We start from the raw sequence: 26,601 nt of genomic DNA, 5'->3' as shown, positions 1-26,601 counted from the left end.
TCTACTAGTTATAAACAGCCAGTGCGGCACATTGACACGATTTTAAGCACATTGGAACGTACACGGCCGTTGACACGCCAGAACAAACTATGTATATACGACTTGGCCCTGTCAACGCCCATTTAGGACAAATTGACAAATGAGAGCTCCTGAAATTGTCAGATCAAATATATATGCGCATGAAATTGTCGGATCAATGATAATTAATGAAGTCACCACTTAAGTATGGTTAGGGATTACCATAAAAAATAATTAGTCGTGAATATGAGAACTTCACATATCAAAGCCTTTTAAATCTAAGTAGTAAAATTTTACCACAAAAATCTACTCAACCCGTTTTAAAATATGCAAACATACTTTCAACTAGTAGATGTGACATATAAGTTTGTTTATTTTAAGACCGACGGAGTAAGAGCAAGTATAATAGTAGACTATAAGAGCAAATATAATAGCTGGCTATATGCTTATGTGGAGGAGAGAGTGGATGAGAGAGTGTAAGCAGGCAGCCAGCTTGGGCATAGGAACCAAGAAACTCTGTGAGAGTAATATGTGGGTCCTACATTAATGATGAAGAACTAACTGGTATATGGATCGGTTAAAAGAAGTCTTATAGCTAGCTTGTTGGCTATATTATTAGCCTTGCTCTAAGTTGGCTATAAGCTGATGCGGAGGAAAGAGGTAAAGAAAAAAAATGGGGTTGGCTCTCATGCAAGAGTCAGCTATAGACCAATTCTAAAAAATACATTAAATGCAAAAATAAGAGAAAGAGATAAGAGATAAAAATTATAGCCAACCTTATAGCCAATCTATTATATGTGTTGACTATAATATAAGCTTATAGCTAGGAGGTTGGCATTATTATTAAACTTGCTCTAAGCTCGTTGCCATTAATTTGATCATTCAACAAGAACGGTCAGCGTGCCATCAAACACAAACAAAGGAACAAATATTACGCTGGTTAATAATTAGCATAATTAGTATATATAGAGAGAGAACGTAACCTGTTTAGCATAATTAGCATGCACGGCAAATTAATAATTAATCATCGTCCATGCCGCTCTTCCTCGGCGTAGCTCTGCTTGCTCTCCAGCTCGCAGCGGCGGCGCCGCCGCCGGGGTGCCCGACGACATGCGGCGGCGTGCACGTCGAGTACCCGTTCGGCGTCGGGCCAAACTGCTCGCTGTCGGACGGCTTCAGCGTCGAGTGCGTCCGCGGCACCCCGCTACTCCGCCTCGGCACCGCGGAGCAGACGGTGAAGCTGCTCGCCGTCGACCTGCGGCGCGGCAAGATCCGGACGACGAACGCCATCGCGTCGCAGTGCCTGGACGCGCGGACCGGCGAGCTGGTGAACACCTCGTGGGCGGGCCTCGACGCGACGGCGCTGCCGTACCGCTTCTCCGACGAGGACAACCGGTTCTTCGCCGTGGGCTGCAGCGGGCTCGTCCTCCTGAACGGCGGCGCGCGCGGGGTCGACGAGCCGTTCATGAGCGGCTGCATATCCACGTGCTTCGGCAACGCGAGCATCCGGAGCGGCTCCTGCTCCGGCATAGCATGCTGCGAGACGGCCATCCCCAAGGGGCTCAGCTCCTACGAGCTCGGCCTGGGCAAGCTGCCCGCCGGCACGCCGGTCAACCGGTGCATCTACGCCGCGCTGATGGAGGCGGCGAGCTTCAGCTTCGAGGCGGCCGACGCGACGACGGACGGGTTCTACCGCAAGAACAACGGCACGGTCCCGCTCGTGCTCAACTTCGTGGTGGGCGAGAAGACGTGCAAGGAGGCTCAGGCGAGCGGCGGCTACGCGTGCGCCGGCGACCACAGCGTCTGCGTCGACGTCGTTGATGGTGGCTCCGGCTACGTGTGCAACTGCTCGCAAGGGTACACGGGCAACCCCTACCTCCCCAACGGATGCATAGGTATGTACGTCTAGGTACATATATAGAATTGTTTAATATTAAGAAATCAATCCAGCCTGATCCACATCCAAATTTGCCTGGTGACTCTGGCCAAGATCTGATGGTTAATTTCTTACGCATTCTTATCGTAATTTATTTTTAATCTTATCTTTTAGATCGCTAAAACATGGATATAAAAGTTCTATTCGCAGATAATTTTTCATTTACAATATGTTGTTTGGCTTTTCCCCTTAACTAAAAAGGCAAACGATCACCCCCTAACTATTGTGTTGCAAGCGGTTCACAACCATCATTCACTTACAATAATGAATAATAAATAGTAATTAAGTTTAAAGTTTTGAAATATAAGTTAACAGTTTCAAAAAATCATAGCTGAAAAGTTCAATTCTGAGTTATTTTCAAGTGATGTTTTGATCATATATGTGGGTGGCCTTTTATTCAAGTGATGTTTTGATCCTCCTATTCCAGCCACTGTGAGGATGTAGTTTCGGTCTGACAATCGTTTGACAATTCTCTTATTTAGATCAAGGGTATGATACTATAGGGTTTAATTAGAGTAGGGCTTAATGCCTAGTGATGGGTGATCATGAGAATGAATAGAGGTTGGGAGGGATTACCCAAGATCCACCATAATACCAACTATCGATCATTAAAAATGTAGGTAAAAAATGGTCAACCATCAGAAAATATTCTTTGTTACTAGGTTCTACAGTGTGTACACTGGTCCACAACTCTATTGTTAAATAGGACGGCAAGGCTGAAAAGTGGTGGCTTCCAGTGAATTATGATGATATTGAATATGGACCGTGAAACGAGAGGGAATACTAGAAAAGCAATGGGCCGGGCCATATTGGGGAAATAGTTGTTTCTATTCGAACTACTAGATCCAATGGTTTGAAAAAGAAACCTCGGATGTTTAATATTTTTTATCTAAATTTAAGCGAATTTAAATTTCATTTCATGCAGATATCGATGAATGCAGTCCTGAAAACCAAGGGTGTCCAGTGGGGATGATTTGTACCAACTTTCCAGGCGGATACAATTGCTCATGTCCAGAAGGGGAGTACAAAACCAACAAAAATGGAGTCTTGGTCTGTGAACCGGAGCAGAAACGGTCTTCCCTCTCGGTCCCGGTGATCATAATTATTGGTATATGCAGTAACTGCAATTGTGCATGTCCCTTCATTAATTATCTCCTCAAACTTGCATGCAAGATAATATCTCTATTTACTATAAAATCACGGCCGTCTTCCTCAATCCCTCCCACACACATTGGGCTTACAAACACCACCAGCCAGGTTCATTCAAAAGAAAACCAAAACGTCTATTATAGTGCATTAGTGCATGTACATACTACTAGTCAGTCTGGTAATTTTGTTTGACTTTTTTCTTTCTAAAATATCATCCAACTAAACTTACACCAAACATGCACAATAGAAAGCACCAAAAGTTTGATATAAAATCTCTTAAAAAATATTGGAAAAAAATCTCTCATATAGCTAAAGTATTACTAGACAACCATGCAAAGTTTCAAGAGTAAACTCAATTTTATTCATGAGATATAAAATTAAAGCAATTTTATAGAACTTGAGTAGGTATCAAGAGATACCAAAATTTTAGTGTAAAATTTGGTATCTCTTGTTATTTAAGATATCTCATGGTATCTTCTCCAGGATTGTAAAATTGCTTATAAAATTAGCAATTGAAGAAAAAGACAAAAAAAAAGGAATGGTTTTTTCTTTGCTATTTGTTAATTTTAAATTTTCTAAACGAAGTTACGTTTGTTCTTACGGGCATTAATTGATCGTAGTTTATTTTTTTGACTTTAGTTATAGATCACTAGGAAAACATATACAAAAGTTGTATCTATAAATTATTTTTTTAATTAAAAATAATTCATTTTGTTTATGCTTATATGAATTAGTGTCAACTGTGATGTCGTACTTAAACAGGAGTTAGCGGTGGCCTCGTCATCGGCGTGATAAGCATGCTGATCACATACCTGGTGCGCCAGCGGCGAGCGCTCGCCGACGTCAAGCGCAAGTACTTCGAGCGACATGGCGGCCTGCTTCTGTTCGAGGAGCTAAGCTCAAGGCAGGGCAATGCCTTCACCATCTACACCGAGGAGCAGCTCGACCGCGCGACCAGCGGCTTCGACGACAGCAACGTCCTCGGCCGCGGCGGCCACGCCACCGTCTACAAGGGCAGGGTGCCCGCCGCCGGTGGTGGCGACCTCGTCGTCGCGATCAAGCGGTGCAAGGTGATGGACGAGACGAACAAGAAGGAGTTCGGCAAGGAGATGCTCATCCTCTCCCAGGTCAACCACAAGAACATCGTCAAGCTGCTCGGCTGCTGCCTCGAGGTCGACGTCCCCATGCTCGTCTACGAGTACGTCCCCAACGGCACCCTATACCAGCTCATCCATGGCGCCGTCGTCTCCTTCGCCACCCGCCTCCGGATCGCCCACGAGTCGGCTGAGTCACTCGCCTACCTGCACTCCTTCGCTTCGCCGCCGATCATCCACGGCGACGTCAAGTCCTCCAACATCCTCCTCGACGAGAGCTTCATGGTGAAGGTGTCCGACTTCGGCGCCTCCATCCTGGCTCCCACCGACAAGGCCCAGATGGTGACCATGGTGCAGGGGACGTGCGGCTACCTCGACCCGGAGTACATGCAGACGTGCCAGCTGACGGAGAAGAGCGACGTGTACAGCTTCGGTGTCGTCCTGCTCGAGCTGCTCACCGGCAAGAAGCCGCTCTGCCTCGACGGGCCGGAGGAGGAGCGGAGCCTGTCAGCATGGTTCGTGGCCGCCATGAGAGAGAAGAGAGTGGAGGAGATACTGGACGAGAAGGTGAAGAGCGAGGCGAGCGGTGAGCTGCTGGAGGAGATCGCGCAGCTGGCTTTGGAGTGCCTGCAGATGTGCGGCGGCGACAGGCCGGCGATGAAGGAGGTCGCCGAGAGGCTGGGCGGACTGCGGCGTCTGCACCAGCATCCATGGACGCAGGACGCTGTAGAGATCGAGGAGGCGAGGTGTTTGCTCCACGGCTCGCCGGAAAGTATCAGCTTTGACATGCTACGGCGTGAACAGTAGCAGCGGCAAGCGGATAGCCGGATACTAAAGGAATCAGTTTTTTAGCACAAGTTTATATATATGTCTTGTTTGTATGTCATCTAAATAGTCATAAAAAATATAAAAAAAATTAATAAAATAGTTTAATATGAGTTATATCATTCCACCAACATGCAAGTTTAAATTTATCTTCTACAAGTTATAGCAAAAATAACAAAAACAATTATAAATATGCATATAGTTAGTTTCAGTTTTATTTGTTTTTTTTTCTATAACTTGTAGAAGTTGAATTTAAACTTGCATGTTAGTGAAGTGATATAACTCTTATTAATCTATTTTGTCAATTTATTTCATATTTTTTTATGATTATTTAGATGACATGCAAGCATACGGATACACCCGTATGCTAAAAACGGTTTTCCAGATACTAAGCTCAATCATACTAAACTAGATTGAGCTTGAGCCACACCACGACCCACGTACTGTGTAGTTGTGCCATCCCACGATCCACATACTGTATATGTCTATATGCAAACCGGAGTAATTTATCTTTTGACTTTGAGTTTGTTATAACCTAAAATTTATGGTTGATTTTAAGATTTAACTGAAGTTAATTTTTTTAGCTTTAGTTTTTAGATTGTTATGCACACGTATATATAAGTTTTATTAATAAATTATTTTTCGTTTACACGTATGTTTTTTTGGTTTTTTTCTTCTAAACACTGTAAAGATGATTCTGCGTTTCAGCAGGTTTGAACTAACATATCTCATGGAAAACTGTTTTAAACTCTCCGGTAGACACTGACTCGGATGAATCGACATCACTCTTGTTCACTGCAGAGGATATATCTAATGTTTTGATTCAGATTGGCACAACAGATAAATCACTGAAAAATTCTTTTTCTGTTTTTTTTACAAACAAAAAGCTTTCAGATTGAAACATGGAAGGAGGTCAAACTTCTGAGATAAACTGGTGGCTGCTGGCAATCCTTCAATAAACAGATTAAAAAACAAGTGCATATCCTATTGCAAACAGTGATTCTGAATCAGATGAAATAAAATTACTGCGTACTACTTGAGAAGGAAATCATATTCCGAAACCTACATTAAGAGAGGAGAAACTCAGGACAGGACAGGACATATCAATGGCCTTCTTGATTTGTAAGAAAAATATATTAAAAAAGAAGATTCCAATCCTATGAAAAAAATATTCCTCGAAACTTTCAAATGATTGAATGTTTTAGAGTCTGTTTGGTTGGTGCCCTGAGTACTATGCCAGATGGAATTTGCATGCCTGTGAGGCACAGAGAAATTCACGAACTTTGCCTGGTCAGGTAGCCTGTCTCTGTGGTTGTTTGGTTGTGCATGGCTGTCTAGCAAGAAAATACATGATTAGGTGTTGTATTGATTACTACTACTAATCAAATGTTATCAGGAACACAATATTACCACCATTATAATATTGCATCACTGCTTCAAATAAATTCATCTTATGTAGGCTAATTCCATGCAAGCTTGCTTTAGGCTAGACAAGGACTTGGAAGCATCAAGTTGACGACCAAACACCCATCTATATCTCTGAGATGTCTAAGTTAGGCAAACTTTCTCAGGACACAAACTAAACAAACTTTTATCCTTTCCTTTGAAATTCCTATGTATTCGGCAATCTAGAGATTTTAGAATGTATTCGGCAATCTAGAGATTTTAGAAGAAAATAAATATGAGGTCATACCTCATGTTCTCTTATTCTTGTGACTCCAAATTCCTCTGTTTCTTCCGTGTATTAATTAAAACATAGTTGAAAGTTTACGTGTTTTCAATTCATGTAGAAGTACAGTGGGCATGACATTTTATTCTATGTTTTTCCTATTCTAATACTTCCTCCGATTTTTTTATACCATTGATTTTTTTTATCTACGTTTGACCTTTTGTTTTATTCAAAAATATTATATAATTATTAACTATTTTATTATAATTTGATCTATTACTAAAATAAATTTAAGTATGATTTATAATTTTGCATATTTGGACAAAATTTTTGAATAAAACAAAGAGTCAAACATAAATAAAAAAAACAGCTGGGTCGAAAAAAAACCGGAGGGAGTATTTTCAGAATCATGTGTTTCAAACAAGCCTAAAACCCGAGTGCAATTAACAAACTGAGAGAGATTATTCCATAATTCTTGAGGAGATTAACTGGATGAAATGCTCCGACAAGCCGAACTGTCACGGTGCCAGAGGAGCTGTTGATGCCCTGCGCCCCTGCTTCTTTCATTGTTATTACAGTTCGGCTGGCAAGTTTTTTTTTTTGGCAAAATTCATCTTTTACCTCTTCTATGTAGATAAATACTCTCTCCATGTCTTTTTTGTTGGTTTTTATATTTATATTTGACTATTCGTTTTATTTAAAAATTTTATCCAAATATACAAAATTATAAATCATATTTAAAGTTTCCATAATAATAAATCAAATTATAACAAAATAAATTAATAATTATATAATTATAAGACGAATGATGAAATTTAAAAATAAAGAGTTTTTTATCATCCTTGAAAAAATACCTCAAAGTAAAAATATGGTACTTTAAGGTACATTATACCTTAAGGTACTAAAAATTAAGCTCAAGGTACATCAAGGTACCAAGAATTTTAGTACAAATTTTTGGTATCTCAAGCTACCACACTTTTTACACTAAAAATGATGGTACTTTGAGATATTTTTTTAAAGATGGTAAAAAAGTTTCTAAAAAATTGTACTAAAATTCTTGGTACTTTTCGAGGACGGTAAAAAAATCCTAAAAATAAAAGTCTAACAGGTCATACGGAGGAGTATAAACTTTAATCGGTAGCTATAGTCTAGGAAACAGTTTTTAGCACACGGGTGTAGGCACACCCATGTGCTAGTATGTCATCTAAATAGTTATTAAAAATATAAAAAAATTGATAAGATAGATTAATATGAGTTATATCACTCCATAAACATACAAATTTAAATTCAACTTCTACAAGTTGTAGCAAAAAACAAATAAAACTGAAACTAACTATACGCATATTCATAATTGTTTTTGTTATTTTTGCTACAACTTATAGAAGATGAATTTAAACTTGCATGTTGGTGGAGAGATATAACTCATATTAAACTATCTTATTAAATTTTTTTATATTTTTTATGGCTATTTAGAAAAACTGCTTCCGCTATAGTCTGGGAGGAATACATGCTCAAAGTAGGTTCTCAGACAGAGTCCGGTTGACGACGTCTATTGGTTTGGAGTCTGGGTCAGGCCCGGCCCGGCCCCTAAAACTGCTCGCTGTCTGACTTGTTCAAAATCCCAGTGCGGAGGTGACAGAAGAAGGTTAGGACTCAGGAGTGTAGTGGACGAGGTCAATGGACGCGAATTTACGCGTAGTGAAACGAATCAAGGGAAGGTCGTGGCATTGATAACGCGTACGTATCTATTGTAATCAAAGGCCAGTGGTGATCAATCGGCGTGCAACTAAACTCGTTTCTTACGGGCATCAATTGATTTAATCACTAACCAAGAACGGTCAGCACATATATCAAGATTACTCCATATATATGAGAGTAGTATCGCCTATACTAGTAGCTAGCTTGATTAGCTGCCTCTGGTCCAATTGATTGGCTAGCCTAGCTGGGACTGGGAGATCGAGCCTCGATCATGTCATGCAGTGGTGAAATTGACTGATCTGATCTTCTCCATTTCGAAGACTGAAGCAAGCACTGGTCATGATCATCAGTTATTCATCCATGGCGCGGTTCGTCGGCCTAGCCGTGGTTGCTCTGCAGCTCGCGACGGCAGCGGCGCCGCTGCCGCAGCCGGGGTGCCCAAGGACGTGCGGCGGCGTCGCCATCGAGTACCCGTTCGGAATCGGGCCAAACTGCTCGCTCTCCGACGGCTTCAACGTGGAGTGCGTCGACGACACCCCGCGGCTTCGCCTCGGCGGCGGCGGCGAGCAGGAGGAGGTGGTCAAGGTGCTCCGCATCGACCTGCTCAGGGGCAAGATCCGGACGACGAACACCATCTCCTGGCAGTGCACGGAGAAGGGAGGAGCAACCGCCGGCGCCAGGCTGCAGAACAGCTCGTGGACGGGCCTCAACGCGACGGCGCTGCCGTACCGCTTCTCCGACGAGGACAACCGGTTCTTCACCCTGGGGTGCAACGCGCTCGTGTTCCTCAACGGCGAGGCGTCGGGCATCGACGATCCCATCCTGAGCGGCTGCATCTCGACGTGCTTCGGCAACGCGAGCATCAGGAACGGCACCTGCTCCGGCATAGGATGCTGCGAGATGGCCATCCCCAGGGGGCTCAACTCCTACTCGCTTGAATTCACCGGACCATTGGTTAACTCCTCCTCCAACAACGACTGGTGCATCTACGCGGCGCTGATGGAGTCTGCCGGCTTCAGCTTCGAGGTGGCCTACGCCACCACAGACATGTTCTACCGCAAGAACAACGGCACGGTTCCGCTCCTGCTCAACTTCGTGGTGGGCAACGAGACGTGCAAGGAGGCTCAGGCGAGCGGCGGCTACGCGTGCGCCGGCGATCACAGCGTCTGCGTCGACGCCGTTGATGGCCCCGGCTACGTGTGCAACTGCTCTCAAGGGTACACCGGCAATCCCTACCTCCCCGACGGATGCACAGGTACGTACATATCTACCTCCCATCTTATATATTGATTGGTTTAGCTATGTTTAATCGGAAAATGCTAGAGTCAAATTTTCTTCGTTCCAAGTTCACTTCTCCGATGAAAATCTAAAAAATACCACGAATAAATATCTAAGTCTAAGAAATATCATCGATAAGTATGAATTCTACGAGATGTCATTATACAAACGACTTTGTCTTAAAAAAGTTATTGTCATTAGGGTTCCATCCATCTTTCACCGTTAAACACATTATTCATTCTATAGCACTTAACGGATGACTGCTGACAAAACTTTAACGATGAAAGCATTTCTTGCACAAAGTTATTTGTATAGTGGTATTTTGTAGAACTCGTAATATTTATTAGAATTGAGTTTTGTCGATAGCATTTCTTACATTTTTCTCAATTATATATGTCGGTGGACAATTGGACATCCCTCTTCTGGGCACCCGAGGAGAAGGTGGTGGTGGATTTTATAATCAATTGTGCTAGATATATGTCAGACAAAAAATCAGGAGAAATTCTATCAATTTTTGGATCGCTATATTTGCTTCGAGAATCTTGCAAAAGGGTATGAGCAAAATTAAGCACATGCTCCTGTGCGAGGACTCAAACCTACGCCTTCTACGTCGTAGAGGGAATGCACTGCCACCATATTGGCGGCTACTTTTAAATATTAGTTAGATGCCAGTTGCATTGAAAGTTATAAATATAATTACACTATAATTATATCATAAATTTCTAGAATTTTTTAACGGACGTGTAGATATGCACTTTTATAATATTTGAGCTGTTAGACGAGGGGCCTAGGCCCGGACTTTTTTTTAAGTGTCGACTCAACGTAGCTCGCTCGACTCATGTACATGGCTTGGTGTAAGGGTGTATATAAACCAACCCGTCAATCCGCTTATAGGCTAATTAAGCAGGTTGTTCACTAGGTTACCCACTTAATTAACCTAAAAGTAGGTTTACGGGCCGACCCACTTACACCCTAGCTTGGTGTAAGGGCTGTGCATGGGCTCTGCATCCGTTTGGCCCATGTATCCGTCTCCTCTGTTGGCTTCCCTAACTCTTTCCCTGGATCAAGCAAACAAATCAGCCTTCTAGCTAGGGATGGCAATAGGTAAATACCCATCGGGTATTGGTACTCCATACCCATACCCACCATTGAAATTTAGACCCATCAAAATCCCCATACCCGTCACGGGTATAAAAAATTCTCCATACCCGTACCCGCCTGGGTAAGGCTCACCCGCGGGTCACCCATTTACCCGCCAAATTTGACATGACAATAAAAATAACATAAAATATTTTGATCCAATTGTAGCAACCAGCCAACGACAAGGCATCTGCATCAGTCACACAATACCATAAATCCCATCAAGTAGTACTTAAATAGTAGTAGACAATATATAAATCCACGTAATTTCATATATGGGTTGATGCTTAAATACCTAGGGTTTTATATTGGGCTAGCCTAATTTCATATATGGGCCAGAATGTTCATTTGGGTTTCCGGGTATTTATTACCCACGGGTAAACGGGTATGGATATCATAGGAACGTTCTCATACCCACGTACCCGTCGGGTGAAGGTATTTACCCGTTTATTTACCCACGGGTAATATATTTAACCCATACCCGTACCCTAATGGAGTAAATACCCATCGGGTCTCGGGTCGCGGGTCCCCGTTGCCATCTCTACTTCTAGCGATGGTAGAGGAAGGCTGGAATTGTTGCAGCCTGGAGGCGATCCATCTGTTAATAGTTTTACTCCTATCCTTTCTTTTGTACCTCAAGGTACCGGTATCTCAAGGTACCAAATCGTTTCTTATCATTGGATCTAGCTAAATAGGATGTGCACTGTTGGATCTAACGATTAGAAACGATTTGGTACCGCGAGGTACCGGTACCTCGAGGTACAAAATGAAGGATGAGAGTAAAACTCATATGTTAATATGAATCAATCTATCTCAAGCTGGCAGGGGTGATTGCTTAGGGTTCAAATCATCAACAGTACTGTTGGTGCAGTATTATTTACTACATATGGGCCAAATAATATGTTTTTATTGCAATGCTTAGTAACATGTTGGTCCAATAGCATATTATTGGTGCAGTACTCTAGAGCATTCTATTCCAGTTGGATCAAGTGCAGCACTATAAATGCTAACGCATGTTTCTTCCCCCTCTCTCCGGCTCTCCCTAACAATATGGCTAGTACAATAGATCTCCTACCATTAAGAGATGCAAGAAAATATTATAAAAGAGAAATACAATCTAGAAAAGGATTAAGATCATCTGCATTATTATTGTTTATGCAGAACTATCCACTAACATGTGGGCTCAATAACACATGTGGCCCACATGTCTGTGTGAGCTACTGCAAAGGATCACGTTCCTCTCGAAAATCATGTCAACACAAATAATTTCCAGAGCATTTTGGTTTGTTCTATTCCAAACGATTTAAAGGGGTCAACTTTTGCATGATCTCATTTAAAATAAATTAAACATGTAAAAAGAGAAAAAATGGTTGTGATTCAAAGGAACTCAAAAATATTGAGCTTGATCACTGTCCTCTCTACTCATAGTCTACTGCCTATATAACGCCGGTTGAAAAATCTTGACCGTTAATTTTATGTATCATATAGTAATATAAATAGATTTGGTCTATTGTATTAAAAAAATAAATAATATTGATTAGTTGTACTATAGAGCGTAGTAAAACACTTGCAGAATATTATATACGGACTTTAATTAGAGCTGGCACACACCGATTTGTAATATACCTTTACATCCCTATACTATTTTTTCTTGCCCAAGTTTAACTCCAATCTCTTCGCTTGCAGATCTTGATGAATGTCGTCCTGGAAACCAAGTGTGCCCACCTGGGATGATTTGCAGTAATTTTCCAGGTGGATACAATTGCTCGTGTCCGAAAGGACAACACAATAGCAGCAAAAGTGGAGTACTGATCTGTGAGCCGGACCAGAAACAGTCTTCTCTCCCACTCTCGGTGATCGTAGTTATCGGTACGTACGTAGGCCTCGGTTTTTATTTTCACACGTACGTTTTTCGAATTGCTAAAGGGTGACGTGGTAAATAAACAGGCGTCGGCGGTGGCCTCGCCATTGTCGTGACGAGCATTTTGAGCACATACCTGGTGCGGCAGCGACGAGCGCTCGCGGACGTCAAGCGCAAGTACTTCGCGCAACACGGCGGCCTGCTGCTGTACGAGGAGCTGAGCTCGAGGCAGGGCAACGCCTTCACCATCTACACGGAGGAGCAGCTCGAGCAAGCCAGCAACGGTTTCGACGAGAGCAACGTCCTCGGCCGCGGTGGCCACGGCACCGTGTACAAGGGCACGGTCGCCAGCGGCGTCGTGGTCGCGATCAAGCGGTGCAAGCTGATGGACGAGAGGAACAAGAAGGAGTTCGGGAAGGAGATGCTGATCCTCTCCCAGATCAACCACAAGAACATCGTCAAGCTGCTCGGCTGCTGCCTCGAGGTCGACGTCCCCATGCTCGTCTACGAGTACGTCCCCAATGGCACCTTGTATCAGCTCATCCATGGTGGACCGGCCGCCGCCGCCGCCGTCTCCTTCGCCACTCGTCTCCGGATTGCACATGAGTCTGCTGAGTCACTCGCCTACTTACACTCGTTCGCGTCGCCGCCGATCCTCCACGGCGACGTCAAGTCCTCCAACATCCTCCTCGACGAGAGCTTCATGGCGAAGGTGTCCGACTTCGGCGCCTCCATCCTGGCTCCCACCGACGAGGCCCAGATGGTGACCATGGTGCAGGGGACGTGCGGCTACCTCGACCCGGAGTACATGCAGACGTGCCAGCTGACGGAGAAGAGCGACGTGTACAGCTTCGGCGTCGTGCTGCTTGAGCTCCTCACCGGCGAGAAGCCCCTCTGCCTCGACGGGCCGGAGGAGGGCCGGAGCTTGTCGGCGAGGTTCCTGGCTGCCATGAGGGAGACAAGAGTGGACAAGATAGTGGACGAGAAGGTGAAGGGCGAGGCGAGCGATGAATTGCTGGAGGAGATCACGCAGCTGGCTCTGGAGTGCCTGCAGATGTGCGGCGGCGACAGGCCGGCGATGAAGGAGGTCGCCGAGAGGCTGGGCCGAATGCGGCGTCTGCACCAGCATCCATGGACGCAGGACGCCGTCGAGCTCGAGGAGGCACGGTGCTTGCTCGGCAGCTCGCCGGAAAGTATCAGCTTTGAAGTGGACGCCAGTCACGGCACTGATAGTAGCGGATACTGAACCGAACACAAGCATGTTGCGTCAATTTAATCGTGTCTCTTTTGGGAATGGATTTTGTACTCGGCAGCGGATGTCCTCTCGTCTCTACTACATCGTCAAAATCATTGTTAATAATAATAATAATAATTAATAAATTATTATTATTATTATTATTATTATTATGTGATATATTTCTTCACAAATATGTAAATTTAAATATGGTTTCTATATGTCGTAGAATAAAAACAACTTAAATTCAGTTTGTGTGCATATCTCCACTTTAACTGTCAGTAGGAGATAATATTTTTATGAACTCATAAATTGCAGCACTAATTATTTTATGCTCGTGGTTATAAACTAAATTTTGAATTTTTAATCTTAAATTTAGAGTAGGTTTTAAGATTTTTTCATCCTAGTCTATTTTTTAGGCTAGCTTTTTAGATCACTAAGAACACATATATAAAAATTTTATTCACAAATTATTTTTTATTTGCAAATTGTTGTTTGGTTTTTTTCCTCAATATGCCGAACAATCACCCCCTTACTAGCTTAGGTTGCTTCGATTAAAACTCCAAGAATCAGCATATATTGACATATATGCTACAACGCTCTCTACCAGAACTAATCTAGACCATTTAAATTTTCTAATCCAATAAAATCATGTCTATTTATATTAACACATCAACTATTACCACCAAAAGGACGTGTCGATTGCCTCCAAGCAAAAGCTATACAGACATGAAAACAAATAAACTTTGCTTGATTTTCTTCTGCGTTGCAAATAATCTCATGATATATATACGAAATGATACGCTTTACTTCCCACGGAAAGAGAAAAAACAGAACCATGGGTCCATGGCTATTCTCTCATATTCTGCATGAACTGAAGATTCAGTTTCATACATATACACTCTTACAAGATACACAGCCGCCGAATCCATATCTTCAAATTCTTCTTCCTGGTCATGTAATTGTCAGGCATTTCAATTGGCATCAGAAATTCAGAATCCTTTAAGCTGGCCACTCAACCCTGCTGAAGTTATCCATTTCTCCAGCGTTGTGGCGGACGACACAAACGCTGACTTGGATGAATCGACATCACTCTTGTTCACTGCAGCAAGAGGATACATGTAGACATGTAGTGTTTCAGATTCAGATTGACACAACGAATTAATCACTGAAAGATTCAGTTTTTGACAAACGATAATGTTTTCAAAATGAGAAGTGGAATGAGCTCAAACTTGTGATAAATTAACTAGTTCTCTGCTGGCAACAATACCTAATCCAGCCATCCAAGTCTAGAAACAGACCAAAAACAAGTGCAAATGTACCTGATGTAATCAGGGAGGCCAAAGAGGAATTGAAGCTATCGACCATATTCTTCTCCTCTGGGCTAGAGCTAAACTGTTGGATGTAAACAGAGTTTCTGAATCAGGTGGAAATGTACTACTTGATTTGAGAAGGAAACCATATCCAGAAACCCCTACATGTAAGAGAGGAGAAATTGAAGACAAGATGAAGAAATGAAACCTTGGTGAAAGCTGCATTGACGTTCTGAACCCACTGAGCATCAGAGTTTGGGCCTAGGACAGTGCTTGCTGCAGGGAGGTCATTCTTGTCAATGGCCTGCCCTACCTTGCTCAGCTTGTAGATGAGATCCTGCAAGTACCCTGTGGCTTTGTAATTAAAACTAGAGTGCAGTTACAGTTAACGAATCACAAGAGATATTGTTCGATAATTCTTGAGGAGATTAGCAAGATGAAGAATGCTCTGATGAGCCGACCTGTCTCGGTGCCAGATGAGCTGATGACGCCCTGCTTCTGCAGCCGCTTCTTCCTGTCCTCCTTGACGCGCTCCAGGAGCTCGATGTCGTCGTCGGCCTCGAGGATGGCGGCCCGCGCCGCGCCGGCGCCGGCGCCGGAGAAGGAGGCGGCCACGGCGGCGAGCAGGCAGGACGCCAGGCCAGTGCGCCTCCCGACGACGACGGCGGCGCGCCGTTCTTGGTGGCATTGGCTACTGGCCACCGCCACCGCTCGACTGGGTTTCTTGGCCTTGGCTGCGGAGAGACTATGCTGCTGCTGCAGCTGCAGCTGCACCGGCGCCTCCTGCGCCACCGCCTTGGCCGCCGCGCCGCATCCGGCAAGCGCCCACGCCTCGGTAGCAATGGCCACCACCATTGGGCGATCGGTGCGAGAGAATTAGCAAAGCAGAGGAAGGAACGAACACAGTGTGAGCGCGGCAGGGTTTGGTTGCCTGCTTCACTGAAGCAGAGCTCCTTATCCTCACAATCTTGGTGCAACCACCGGAGCCACACACGAGTTAGCCATGGACACCACCAGCGTTTCAAATTTTAAAAACACACAAAAATATATATGGGGAATAGAAATTTGGAAATTAGGACGAATTTAAAATTCCGGAAAACAAATTTTGATGAAATTAAATTCAATTGGTAATTTTGGAGTAACTTTAATTTGCTTTTGTGGGTTTTTATTTAAATGTCGATGAAGTAATTATCCTGGAGAAACAAAATTTGAGGAATTTCAAGCAGAAAGAAAACGAGAATTTTCAGGGGCTTCTGTAATTTCCTTCAGAAATTTGAAACTCTAGACACATGTACATACCCATGTTATCGTGTTATGCACTCACTGTACACTCACTTTCATTTCTAAAGGATTTTCGCAGAGCATGTACTTAGCTAAATTATTGAGCTGAAAATATTAATTTCATTATAGTGTTACTCACTCTGGTTTTTAATAAACGACATTATTGATATTTAAATATAAGTTTGACTATTAATCTTATTAAAAAAAGGTCAAGATCCTCATCTTTTCATTTATGCCTATACTTATAAACTGAAATTTAAAATTTTAACCTTGAATTTTAAGTTAATTATGGAGGTTTTACATCATAGTTTATTTTATAGTGTTTGCTTTTAGATCGCTAAGAATACATATATAGATTTTTTATTAAAAAATATTTTTTGTTTACAAATATATGATTTGGCTTTTCTTATGCCAAAAGATGACCCTGCAAAGAGTTCAACTTTGCTCAGGGTTTTGAGACAACTTGCCTAAGTGTAAGTGTCACACTCATAAACCCCGATATCTCTTAGCATCAAGCAAGACTCAGTTTCAGCCTTTCAGGTGTGCGATATCTCTTCCAAAAAATCAGTTTCTACAATATAATCGTTATTCATCGCTATTAGGTGTTGATGAATATGCGCATAGTTACACTAGCCTGGTAATATTGGCTAGGCAAATTGGCAGAACCTAAGGGAAGCCCAAAGAGAACCGTATGACATGACAAAACTGCATATCACCAGAACCAGCTTGTGCGGCTATCAACAGCTTTGAGAGTGGTGGCTACTAGAGGCATGTGCCCATACATGGCAGAAAATGTTTTGAGACATTTAGATCTCTGCAAATCATGGCCTTTCAAACTACTAATGCCGCTTGATCCAATCTCGAATATCCTTCCTGCAGTAACATCAAGAAAGTGAACTTCAGTATATATGGCCTCCTGAGAACAATAGCAACCAGACTATTCACATAGCAATACATTGTTTCCACATAGTTTTTGCTGATTCAAGTAGCATAAAAATTAATTGGCAAGCACACAAAAGGTTAACAAAGTTTCAGACAAGCTAACATTGATTTGTTGCTACTCATCCTCCAAAAGGAAATTCTCAATACTGGGAACAAGTGCAAGTATTGTATTGTAGCAGGATGTGAACTAATTTCATTGTGCAGAAGGATGATTACTGACCTTGAACCCATACTGGTGGAGCTCCAGTTGCATTCGCCACTAGAAAGGACATTGCAATATCCTCACAGTTCCTATCAATCATTAGTTAAAAACTGTATCATAATAGTATACTACACACAAGGCCATCAGATAGTATGTTAATGCCAACAGCTGAAGAAAATTTATGAGATGTTGCTGTAGTAAGATAGGAGTTGCACCTGTTTTCATTCACATAATTACGAATAGATGGAAGCATGTGATTGGTATACAGATCCAAATACTGCCTGTGGAAAAAACTTGCTTTGGAAAGAACCATGCTGTAGGTCCCTGTCCACCAAACTGACCACCAGCTCCCATATCTGTATTCCTTTGTATTACTCCCCTGCAGAAGCACACTCTAATTGGCATAACTAACTTCCTCAATAGTGTACCATTGTAAAAGTTCAGCTGTTACGCCAAGAAGTAGTCATTTAATGTGTATTCAAACTCAACTAGTGTACAAATTACTCATGATGCACCAAAATTTCAGAGATTCAGATATAACTCGTGATGCACCAACACACTCCAATTGGCATAACTAATTTCCTCAATAGTATATCATTGTAAAAGTTCAGCAGTTACGCCAAGAAGTAGGCAAGTAGCCATTTAATGTGTATTCAAACTCAACTAGTGTACAGATTACTCATGATGCACCAAAATTTCAGAGATTCAGATATTACTCATGATGCACCAAAGATTCAGAGATTACTCATAATGCATACAAAATTCAGCAAATGGTCGTTAGTGTGCAGCGCATGTATGCATACCGGGTCAGCAAGCCAATGCATCCGGGGCACGAAGCCCACCATTGCTGAGGGCGCGCCCTGCCACACGCCGAAGGCGAACCACAGCGTGGAGCACGGGACGATGAGGTCGTCGTCGACGGAGAAGACGGCGTCCGCGGTGAGCCCCTCGATGGGCCTGAACCTGTTGTTGAGGCTGTCCTCGTTGTTGATCACGAACCGCACCTCCGCGGCGCCTCCTCCTTGCCCGCGGCGGCTGCAGTTGAGGATGCTCCCGAGCAGCTCCTCGGTTGGCTCCTGCGGCTCGCTCCAGACGACGTGGACGGCGTCGACGCCGGCGCAGCCGGAGTAGTGCGCGACGGATCTCTTAAGCAGGTCGTAGCGCTTCCACGTGTTGATCACCACGGCGTAGCCCCCGCCGCCGCCGCTGAGGAAGAGGAGAGACATTGGAGCGGATTCATCGGCGACCAACCAACCATACAGAACAGCAGAGCAATTAGTGGAGCAGGGGGACGCGAGCTCACCGTGGCGAGGCGGCGTAGGCGGCGGCGGCCTGGTCGGGGCGGTGGAGGGTGAGGGCGAGGGCGAAGGCGAAGGTGGTGGTGACGGCGGCGACAGCGAGCAGGCAGGCGATGAAGAAGGCGGTGAATCTCCCGTGGACGAGGGACGGGTGGCGGAGGGGGAGCGGGTATCGCCGCCCGGAGCCGTACCTCCTGTCCGCCGCCGCCTGCAGCTGCTGCAGCAGCAGCTTGGGCATCATCCCCAGCACCGGCGAGCACACCGCCTCCGCGCCTCGCAGCACCCTCACCGCCACAATGGCGGAGGAAGCGAGGGAGGCGAAGACGACGAAAATGGCCGCCGCGCAGGGGATCGATTCCTATCGAATCGATCGGTGCTCTCCTCTCCTCTCCTCTGCTCGGGAGTCAATACGCTTCCCTCTCAACACGTCATGAGCTGGGTGGACGGGTTGAGGTCGGTCTCGCCAGCTTCTGGGGTTTCCTTTTTCTCCTCTCTCGAAGCCCGGCAGGACACGGCAGGGGAGGAGAAGCTTCTCGCGAAGCTGGCGGTGGTGGCGGCGGCAGCGGCGGCGGTGGGTGGCCGGTGGGAGATGCGACGGTGAACTCCGCGGCTCCACGCAGCTGGTTTTGCTAATTTGCTTTGTTCTAACTATACTCTCCTGCTTTTGTTAGGAAAGCCGCCGTCTTTGGCTTATGCGCTTTCTTGTAAGTTAAAATTTAAATTTAAATTAATTTAAAGTTTTTAAAAATTTTGTTTTCCGTTCATTATTGCTCATAAAAAGTTTTACAGCGAACAATGTGTCAAGTCTGCCGCTAGTACTAGATTGAAGTGACAGTTAATTACGATCCTTCGAGAAAAACTGTTCAAAGTCTAACTTACCAGTCTAATATTTTCATCTAGATTTATAAGTTAAATTAATTTAAAATTAATTTTAAGATTTTTCATCGTAATTTATTTTTATTATTTATCATATAAAAGTGAAACAATGATGGTCTAGAATAGTTCCTGATGACTCCCTGTAATCAGTCAATCCGGTTCTAGTCTTCTAGATCGATGGCTGCAAGATTCTTTTGCCGACGTCGACATGCTCTTGTACTTGGTTGTGATTGTTTTGAGCTAGGGTTGATTTGTAGACAAATGATAGAACCGACCAAAATAACGCTGAAAAACAAATTAAGATCAAATAACCCTAAAATCAAATATAAAATTAAGTACCAATTGTTTTTACAGCCAGTAAGCTAATAAGCAAACAATGAGAGCTAAGTGATTACTCCTCTTATATTTGAAGATTTCTGTGAGAACTAAAAATAAATTGAACTACTAGGGTCTACTTTACTAATAGATGAATATTTGAGGATTTTTTTTTGCGAGAACTATACTAATTCTGATAAAATCATTGCTTTCAAAAGGATATTAAGGCGGTGAATGTCTGGCTGTTGTAGAGAAAAAGCTAAACAATATATTTATAAACAAAAAATAATTATAAATAAAACTTTTATATTCATGTTCTTAATAATATAAACGTAAATGATGAAAAATAAACTATAATAAAAATGAGATGGTAAGATTTTCTCTTTTCTTTTTTTAAAAAATGTTGAGTTTAACTTGTCTTTGGAAATACTGCAAAACACGGCCAAAAAAAAAGGATAACAGTAGTAGCTTCTTCAAACTCAAGACTGTTTGCAACAGAGGTTATTGCCTAATGCAAGAGACAATTTCAGGAGACAATTGCTTACATGGTCACGTGCAAAGCCCCATATATTGAATAACAAGGCACTTTGATTAACGTGTAGTACAGATTTGTTATTCTGCAAGTCTTCTCTTTGCTCTGGATGCATGCTTTCCACGTTGAGACGTTGCAGGCTTCAGTCGTAACAGCTACTCCGTACTAGTTTCCCCTTTCAGTGCTGAGCAGATTACTCATCAGATACTATCATACTAATATGGTAGTACAATATAAATCTATGATCTGCTGCCTGCAGTTGACTCTTGACAGCGACACCGAATCCACGTGCCGCAATAGTGAGGTTGCAAGCATGTTGCAATTTGTAAACGTGATCCAGATTCCACAGGATGCAGAATAATACAAAATATTGAAGCACAAGTAAACAAATTTCAGACATGATCTGCATCCATAATATTGGTATTCTAATCATCCATGCATTGATGAAAGTACAATCATCTGGATCTGGCATCCGTCATCCAGTTTTCATCTAGAAAAAAAATCGGGTTTTTTCCCAAAAGAAAATAGTAGGCAGTGCATTTTGGTTGATATTGAACCACATGGCACTGAAGTTTCAATGCATCTCTTGTGTAAACTACTATGTGGAACAATAATGCCATACAATTTGCAAATTCCACAATGTTCTACTATGTGGAACAACAATGCCATACAATTTGCAAATTCCACAATGTTGGCAGTTACATGAACACAAAAAGGCATACAGAGTGTAGTTCATGAGTCAAGGGATAATTTGCTTATATCTGCTCCAGCACCATGGCTGGCGACCTTTTTCATCTCCAGTGCAGTTTTATAAGGTGGGGCAATGGGAGGTTGGACTGGATCCAAGCTCTGGTAGGATCCGTCTTCCGTGCTTGGAAGTGGATATGAACGATCTGAATCATAACCACTGAGGTCACCGCAAGCCAAAAAAGGGATGTAAACCTTGTTTGGTCCCTCTAACCATCCGCTTCTGCAGTCTGCTCATGACAAAATGGAATGGACATCTTGTATCATGTTTTGAGTAACTTGGGTTGGCATTGCATAAATGATATCCTACAGTTTTCAAGTTTCATGCCATTACCTAAATCATCAGCCCCTGAAGGAGTCCCCACTTTCTCTAGCAGGTAATATAAATCTTTCTCCTTAAAACCTTCGGGAGGTGAATAATTTTCACAGACTGCAAATGACTCTGTTTGACAGGCAGAAAGGTGACCATAGAACCTCTCAAACATATTGCAGAAAACAGGAAATAAGAATCATGACTGATAAAAAAGTAAGTGCAACATCTGTTTATGATGAATGTCTCATTTGACATGCAGTTAAACTGATATAAACCATAGTGTAGACTTGACTGGGGAATTACAATAAATACATACTAAGCAGATGTATCAATTTAATTCCCCTTTAAAGAGACAGACTTACCGATACTTGAGTTCCGGCTACTTTTGGGCTTTGCAAAGGTAACTTGTGAGAAGAATAGTTTCAACTGCATAAAGTACTGAGTAAGAAACACATATTTTCACAATAGCGCCTCAAGGATACATCTAAGTATCCAACTCGGTCCATAAACTACTGTTCTTCAGGTCTTTAAGTGCAATAACAGCATCACAATTGTACAAATAAGAGGCAACCACTAGCAGGAATAGTCTGAGAATATAACCTGACTAGCCTATGCCCGTCAACTAATTACAACTAGATTGCCATCCTGATTGCTATCTTACTTCAGAGAAGGAGAATTGTGGGGCGATGCAACGAATGTACATGTACAAGACAGATAGACAGATAAGGACCACAGAAACTAATAATGCATATACCATTGTCAGTCAAGATTAAAAAACATTAGTAGAAAGTAAAAAAAAATGGTTCATAGAAGCGATAACAACCTGGCAATACAACAGACTTGTATCTTTACCCCGAAAAATCTTCGCAACAAATTTCCCACCAACTTTGAGTACATGAGTCACAATTGTCAATGCCTAAATGCAACGAAAAAGAGTACATCAGACAGATATGAAACAAGCACAAAAGAAAAAAAGCAGCAAATTCTATCAAGATCAGTTAAAGAAAGTCCGACCTCAACATAAACAACAGGAAAACCATAAATGGATAGTTAAAACAGTTTTAATTGAGACAGTATCTTGGATATATTGCAAATGGTTGTCAAAAAAACTCTCTGATCTTAATTGAATATACAAAGATAATTGAACTGAACTAACCGCCAGTATAAGCTGGGACTGAACAAACTCGTCCATATCATGAAGACCAGTGACTGTAATAGCCCAAAGCATCATAATAAGCACAAAACATATAGTGGAGTCTAATACCATAAATAAATGGGATACAAAGGGCCAGCACTATCATACCATCAGGAGCTCCATCACAGACGACCAAATCCGCTTTGCATCCATCAAAATGCCTAATAACCTAGAAATAAATTATATCAGTTACAGCAAAGCCAAACCATAGGAGAAAATACAGCAAGCCAAATCCGTATGAGAAAATGTACCACTTCTGCTGTTCGAGCATTAGTGATGTCCCCTTGGACTTGTATAACACCTTCTATCGGAGCCATTGGTTGCAAATCGATGGCAACAATAAGAGGAAGGTCGCCTTCTCTAGTATGATCCCCAACAATCAGAGAGGCAAACTAATCAGATGTTGAGAACGGAACTATGCTGGAACAGACAGTGGCACACTCACAGCAAAACTTACTTGCAATCAGGAGATTGCTTTGCTGGTACATACAGGTTGCGGCTCAAAACCTGCAAGTGCGATTAGTCATCATCAAGAAGTACCAAACCTAACCAGCAAAGTTAGGCAAAGGAATACCTGGCTCCAGCTTCCGGGAGCAGCGCAAAGATCAACAACACGCTTCACCCCTGCGGAAAAAAATCGCATCTCTTAGTCAGTTCCTAGATGCTCATCCATGGAAATCAGTGGCAGAAAGGGTTAGCGATTAAGCGGGCGAGGAGGTACTGAGGTGAGACCGTGGAAGATGCTGAACTCCTGGTCGATCTGCAGGAGCTTGAAGGCGCTACGAGCTCTCCACCCCTCCTCCTTCGCCTTGCGGTAGTAGATGTCCTGAGCAACCGGCGGCGAGCCCAATCCCACACACACACGGCGGCGGGGCGGTGGAGAAGCAATGAGGTAGAGCGGAGGAGGACGACAAGGAACAGGAGGTAGAGTGCGTGCGTACCCTCTTGTCCTTGGAGGCCTTGCCCATGGTGACGAGCAGGAGGAGCTCGAGCCGGCGCGAAGGGCGGAAGGAGGCGGCGACGGCGAGTCCTCGGGTGAGCTGGAGATGGCGGCGGCGGCGGCGGCGGCGACGGAGGAACGACGCGCGAGGAGTCGAGTAAATGTTGGGTTGGGCTCGTTGGGTGATGGGCTGGTGGCTACTGTTGGGCTCATTTTTTGGGCCCAGTCCCTATATTTTTCCTATTATCTTTTTTGAAACTGAAACTGACTGGAGATCTGACAATTCTATTTTATATCAGTAGCAGGAAAAATTCACATGGGATTATTAAAAAAGTGGTCGACAATGTACTCAGCTCTACCAACTGGCAACTAAAACGGTGGCGTGGCATAAGTATTGACACCAAATTTGTCGTATTCTAATGGCTAAGGCTTTTGTAAAAGATATGTTATCGTCGCCCAATTGTTCAGCAAAATAGCATATTTGGTTTCACCATGATCATATCATTATTGTCAAAACTACTGCCAAAACAAACAGACAGCATGGACTCCCCACGATAGTCCTTGACCCATCCTCCGAAGTGCCACAACTTGTACACAACTAGCGCATGCATCATTAGAAGAGTATGCAATGTGTTATCACTAGCTTCAATATGCCCACACTAGAGTAGCTTTAACTCCACCTACTGCACCCACCAAAGAAATATGGTCTCTCATCATAAACAATAATGAAACCAAGCTGACGAATGTCTCACCCTCTAGCATAGCAGTCATATATTTTCGCTTTTGATTATGCTTATGAGGCAAAATTTAAATGTATAACCTTAAACATGGAATAGATTTTAGGTTTTTTCATCGTATTTTATTTTTCACCATTAACTTTTAGATCGCTAAGAACATGTATAAAGAGTTTTATTTTTTTTATTTATAAATATGTTGTTTGGTTTTTTTCCTGAATAAACCAAAAGATCATTCCCTAAGTTTGGAGAGCTTCATAGCCAACACGATAGTCCATTAATAGCGACGGTTGCACGGGAAGGTTCTCCAAAGCAATGCTCCCATGGAGGAAGTGGCATAAAACACCGTCATTGCTCACTTGAAAAACAGAGCAGGGTTTTTATCCGAAGATCGGGAGAAAACACCATAAGAGCAAGGCTAATAATTAGCCAATAAACTGGCTATAAGATTTTTTAGTCTTCTTTTAGCCTACCGTATAGTAGTAAACTCTTTATCATCAATGCAGGACCCACATGTCACTTCCATATAATTTCTTGGTTCTTGTGTTCCAAGGTGGCTATAAGATTACAGCTCACTACTCTTCTCTTTCCATCCTTCTCTTCTCCACATAAGCATTTAGTTAACTTGTAATCTGCTATTATACTTGCTCTAACGGCGCCGAGTGGCGTTGGCATCGTCGAGCCAACCAATGACTAGCAAGGTTTTTGCGAGTGAGGGCTAAATTGAATTAAGAAACATCTTCCTCCACATAAAAACATCAGTTCTTAGAGATTAAGGTTGTAATTCGCTAAAGTGTGCAGAAATTAAATGAGTAATAACTATAATTGATGGAGAAATTAAATGAGCAATAACTACGATTGATTAAGATGAGTGTAGATGGAGAAGTGTTTACCTTCTTGGATAAATTTCAAACTTTGGTAGTGTTTATATTTCTGGACTATTTTAAACAAACAAACTATGTGTACTGACATTTTCCTTAAGAAACTTCTACTGAGACATTATGGGTATATGTAGATTTTTTTTACATAAGTTAAATCAAACCGTTGAAAATTACGTTTACATGTTTAATCAATTTTGAACAAATAAAAAGTTGGACGTACAAATATTTTTCTTAGAAAACTAAAAAAAAGACATGTTACGAGTATATATATACTTTTGTACAAGTTATTTTTATTTTTTTATTATAAGATATTTTGATCCATTCTATATTCATCAATCATCGATGTATATGTTTTTTTGGGTGCAGTTGCTGCTTTGTGAGTGTGCATCTCGACGTTGAAAACAACAAACAAAAAAGCAGTTCAAAACTCGTAACTCCACTTTGAAGATTTTAACTCTACCTCAAAACTTTCAACTCCAGCGCAAAATCTTTTAATCTCAAATTCAAAACTTTCAATTCAATCAAAATTTGAAACTTGTAATTCTAATTAAAAAATACTCAAAATTTAAACCTTTGACTGTGATTATTTAAAACTTTTAACTCATATTCCACTACTTTTAACTTAATTTAATATTTATTATTTTAATGAAAAAGCCATTAAAGCTATTGATAATGGTTAGTTTTAGTTACGTTTAGCTCGCCATACACATCATTCGACGAAGTCACATTTATTAGCATGTGCTATATAATTATGTAGATATTAAAAAAACTTATAACGTGAAACCAATGTGATAAATCAAACACCTGAAAATATCCCCTTTTATAGGATGGGTGAAATATCCTTGGCTCTGCGTCTTCTTATTTTTCAGCCGGTGCCCGGCGGTGAACCGATCCAATACTAGTCGTCTTGAACCGGGACGCCCGTAGCCCGTGCCGCCAACAATCGCTTGCGGCTTGCGCCCTCCGATTCGAAAACGAACTCTTACTTGCGCCCCTCCTCCGCCTCCCGTCTCCTCGCGAGTCTCGCCCGGGCGCCCGATCGCCACCCCGCGAGCAGCGGCGCCGTCGTCCCGCTGCCTCCGCCGCGGCCGCGTCCATCGTCGCCGGTGAGCACCCCGCGCGCGCGCGCG

The 26,601-nt window shown here is 42.7% G+C and overlaps 5 protein-coding genes across 5 annotated transcripts; 2 read left to right on the top strand and 3 right to left on the bottom strand.

Annotated features, from left to right (window-relative positions):
- The first annotated feature begins 1,051 nt into the window (after positions 1–1,051).
- On the top strand, positions 1,052–5,004 carry LOC102710218 (wall-associated receptor kinase 2-like). The gene is made up of 2 exons (XM_015838219.2): positions 1,052–1,913; positions 3,866–5,004. The coding sequence occupies exons 1-2, from the start codon at positions 1,052–1,054 to the stop codon at positions 5,002–5,004; spliced, it is 2,001 nt and encodes a 666-aa protein (XP_015693705.2).
- Positions 5,005–8,749: 3,745 nt separating this feature from the next.
- LOC102709941 (putative wall-associated receptor kinase-like 16) lies at positions 8,750–13,972 on the top strand. The gene is made up of 3 exons (XM_040525209.1): positions 8,750–9,648; positions 11,665–11,672; positions 12,755–13,972. Exons 1-3 carry the CDS (start codon positions 8,750–8,752, stop codon positions 13,912–13,914), a joined length of 2,067 nt encoding a protein of 688 aa, XP_040381143.1. The 3' UTR covers positions 13,915–13,972.
- A 718-nt stretch (positions 13,973–14,690) lies between these two features.
- On the bottom strand, positions 14,691–16,183 carry LOC102709659 (thylakoid lumenal 16.5 kDa protein, chloroplastic). Its single transcript, XM_040525251.1, has 4 exons — positions 15,677–16,183; positions 15,424–15,563; positions 15,225–15,297; positions 14,691–15,004 (listed from the first exon to the last, which is right to left on the bottom strand). The coding sequence occupies exons 1-4, from the start codon at positions 16,068–16,070 to the stop codon at positions 14,895–14,897; spliced, it is 717 nt and encodes a 238-aa protein (XP_040381185.1). The 5' UTR covers positions 16,071–16,183; the 3' UTR covers positions 14,691–14,894.
- Positions 16,184–16,997: 814 nt separating this feature from the next.
- LOC102709380 (glycosylinositol phosphorylceramide mannosyl transferase 1) lies at positions 16,998–19,519 on the bottom strand. The gene is made up of 5 exons (XM_015838217.2): positions 18,944–19,519; positions 18,444–18,846; positions 17,856–18,019; positions 17,659–17,729; positions 16,998–17,369 (listed from the first exon to the last, which is right to left on the bottom strand). The coding sequence occupies exons 1-5, from the start codon at positions 19,177–19,179 to the stop codon at positions 17,209–17,211; spliced, it is 1,035 nt and encodes a 344-aa protein (XP_015693703.2). The 5' UTR covers positions 19,180–19,519; the 3' UTR covers positions 16,998–17,208.
- Positions 19,520–21,042: 1,523 nt separating this feature from the next.
- Positions 21,043–24,017, bottom strand: LOC102709094 (putative tRNA (cytidine(32)/guanosine(34)-2'-O)-methyltransferase). Its single transcript, XM_006657256.3, has 11 exons — positions 23,858–24,017; positions 23,649–23,742; positions 23,491–23,540; positions 23,374–23,423; positions 23,168–23,276; positions 23,025–23,085; positions 22,878–22,930; positions 22,545–22,637; positions 22,084–22,147; positions 21,743–21,850; positions 21,043–21,638 (listed from the first exon to the last, which is right to left on the bottom strand). Exons 1-11 carry the CDS (start codon positions 23,882–23,884, stop codon positions 21,394–21,396), a joined length of 954 nt encoding a protein of 317 aa, XP_006657319.1. The 5' UTR covers positions 23,885–24,017; the 3' UTR covers positions 21,043–21,393.
- Between the last annotated feature and the right edge of the window lie 2,584 nt (positions 24,018–26,601).

Source organism: Oryza brachyantha, chromosome 6 (genome assembly GCF_000231095.2).
Source record: "Oryza brachyantha chromosome 6, ObraRS2, whole genome shotgun sequence".
Classification (NCBI taxonomy): Eukaryota; Viridiplantae; Streptophyta; class Magnoliopsida; order Poales; family Poaceae; genus Oryza; species Oryza brachyantha.
This window is presented reverse-complemented; position numbering and strand designations above follow the sequence as displayed.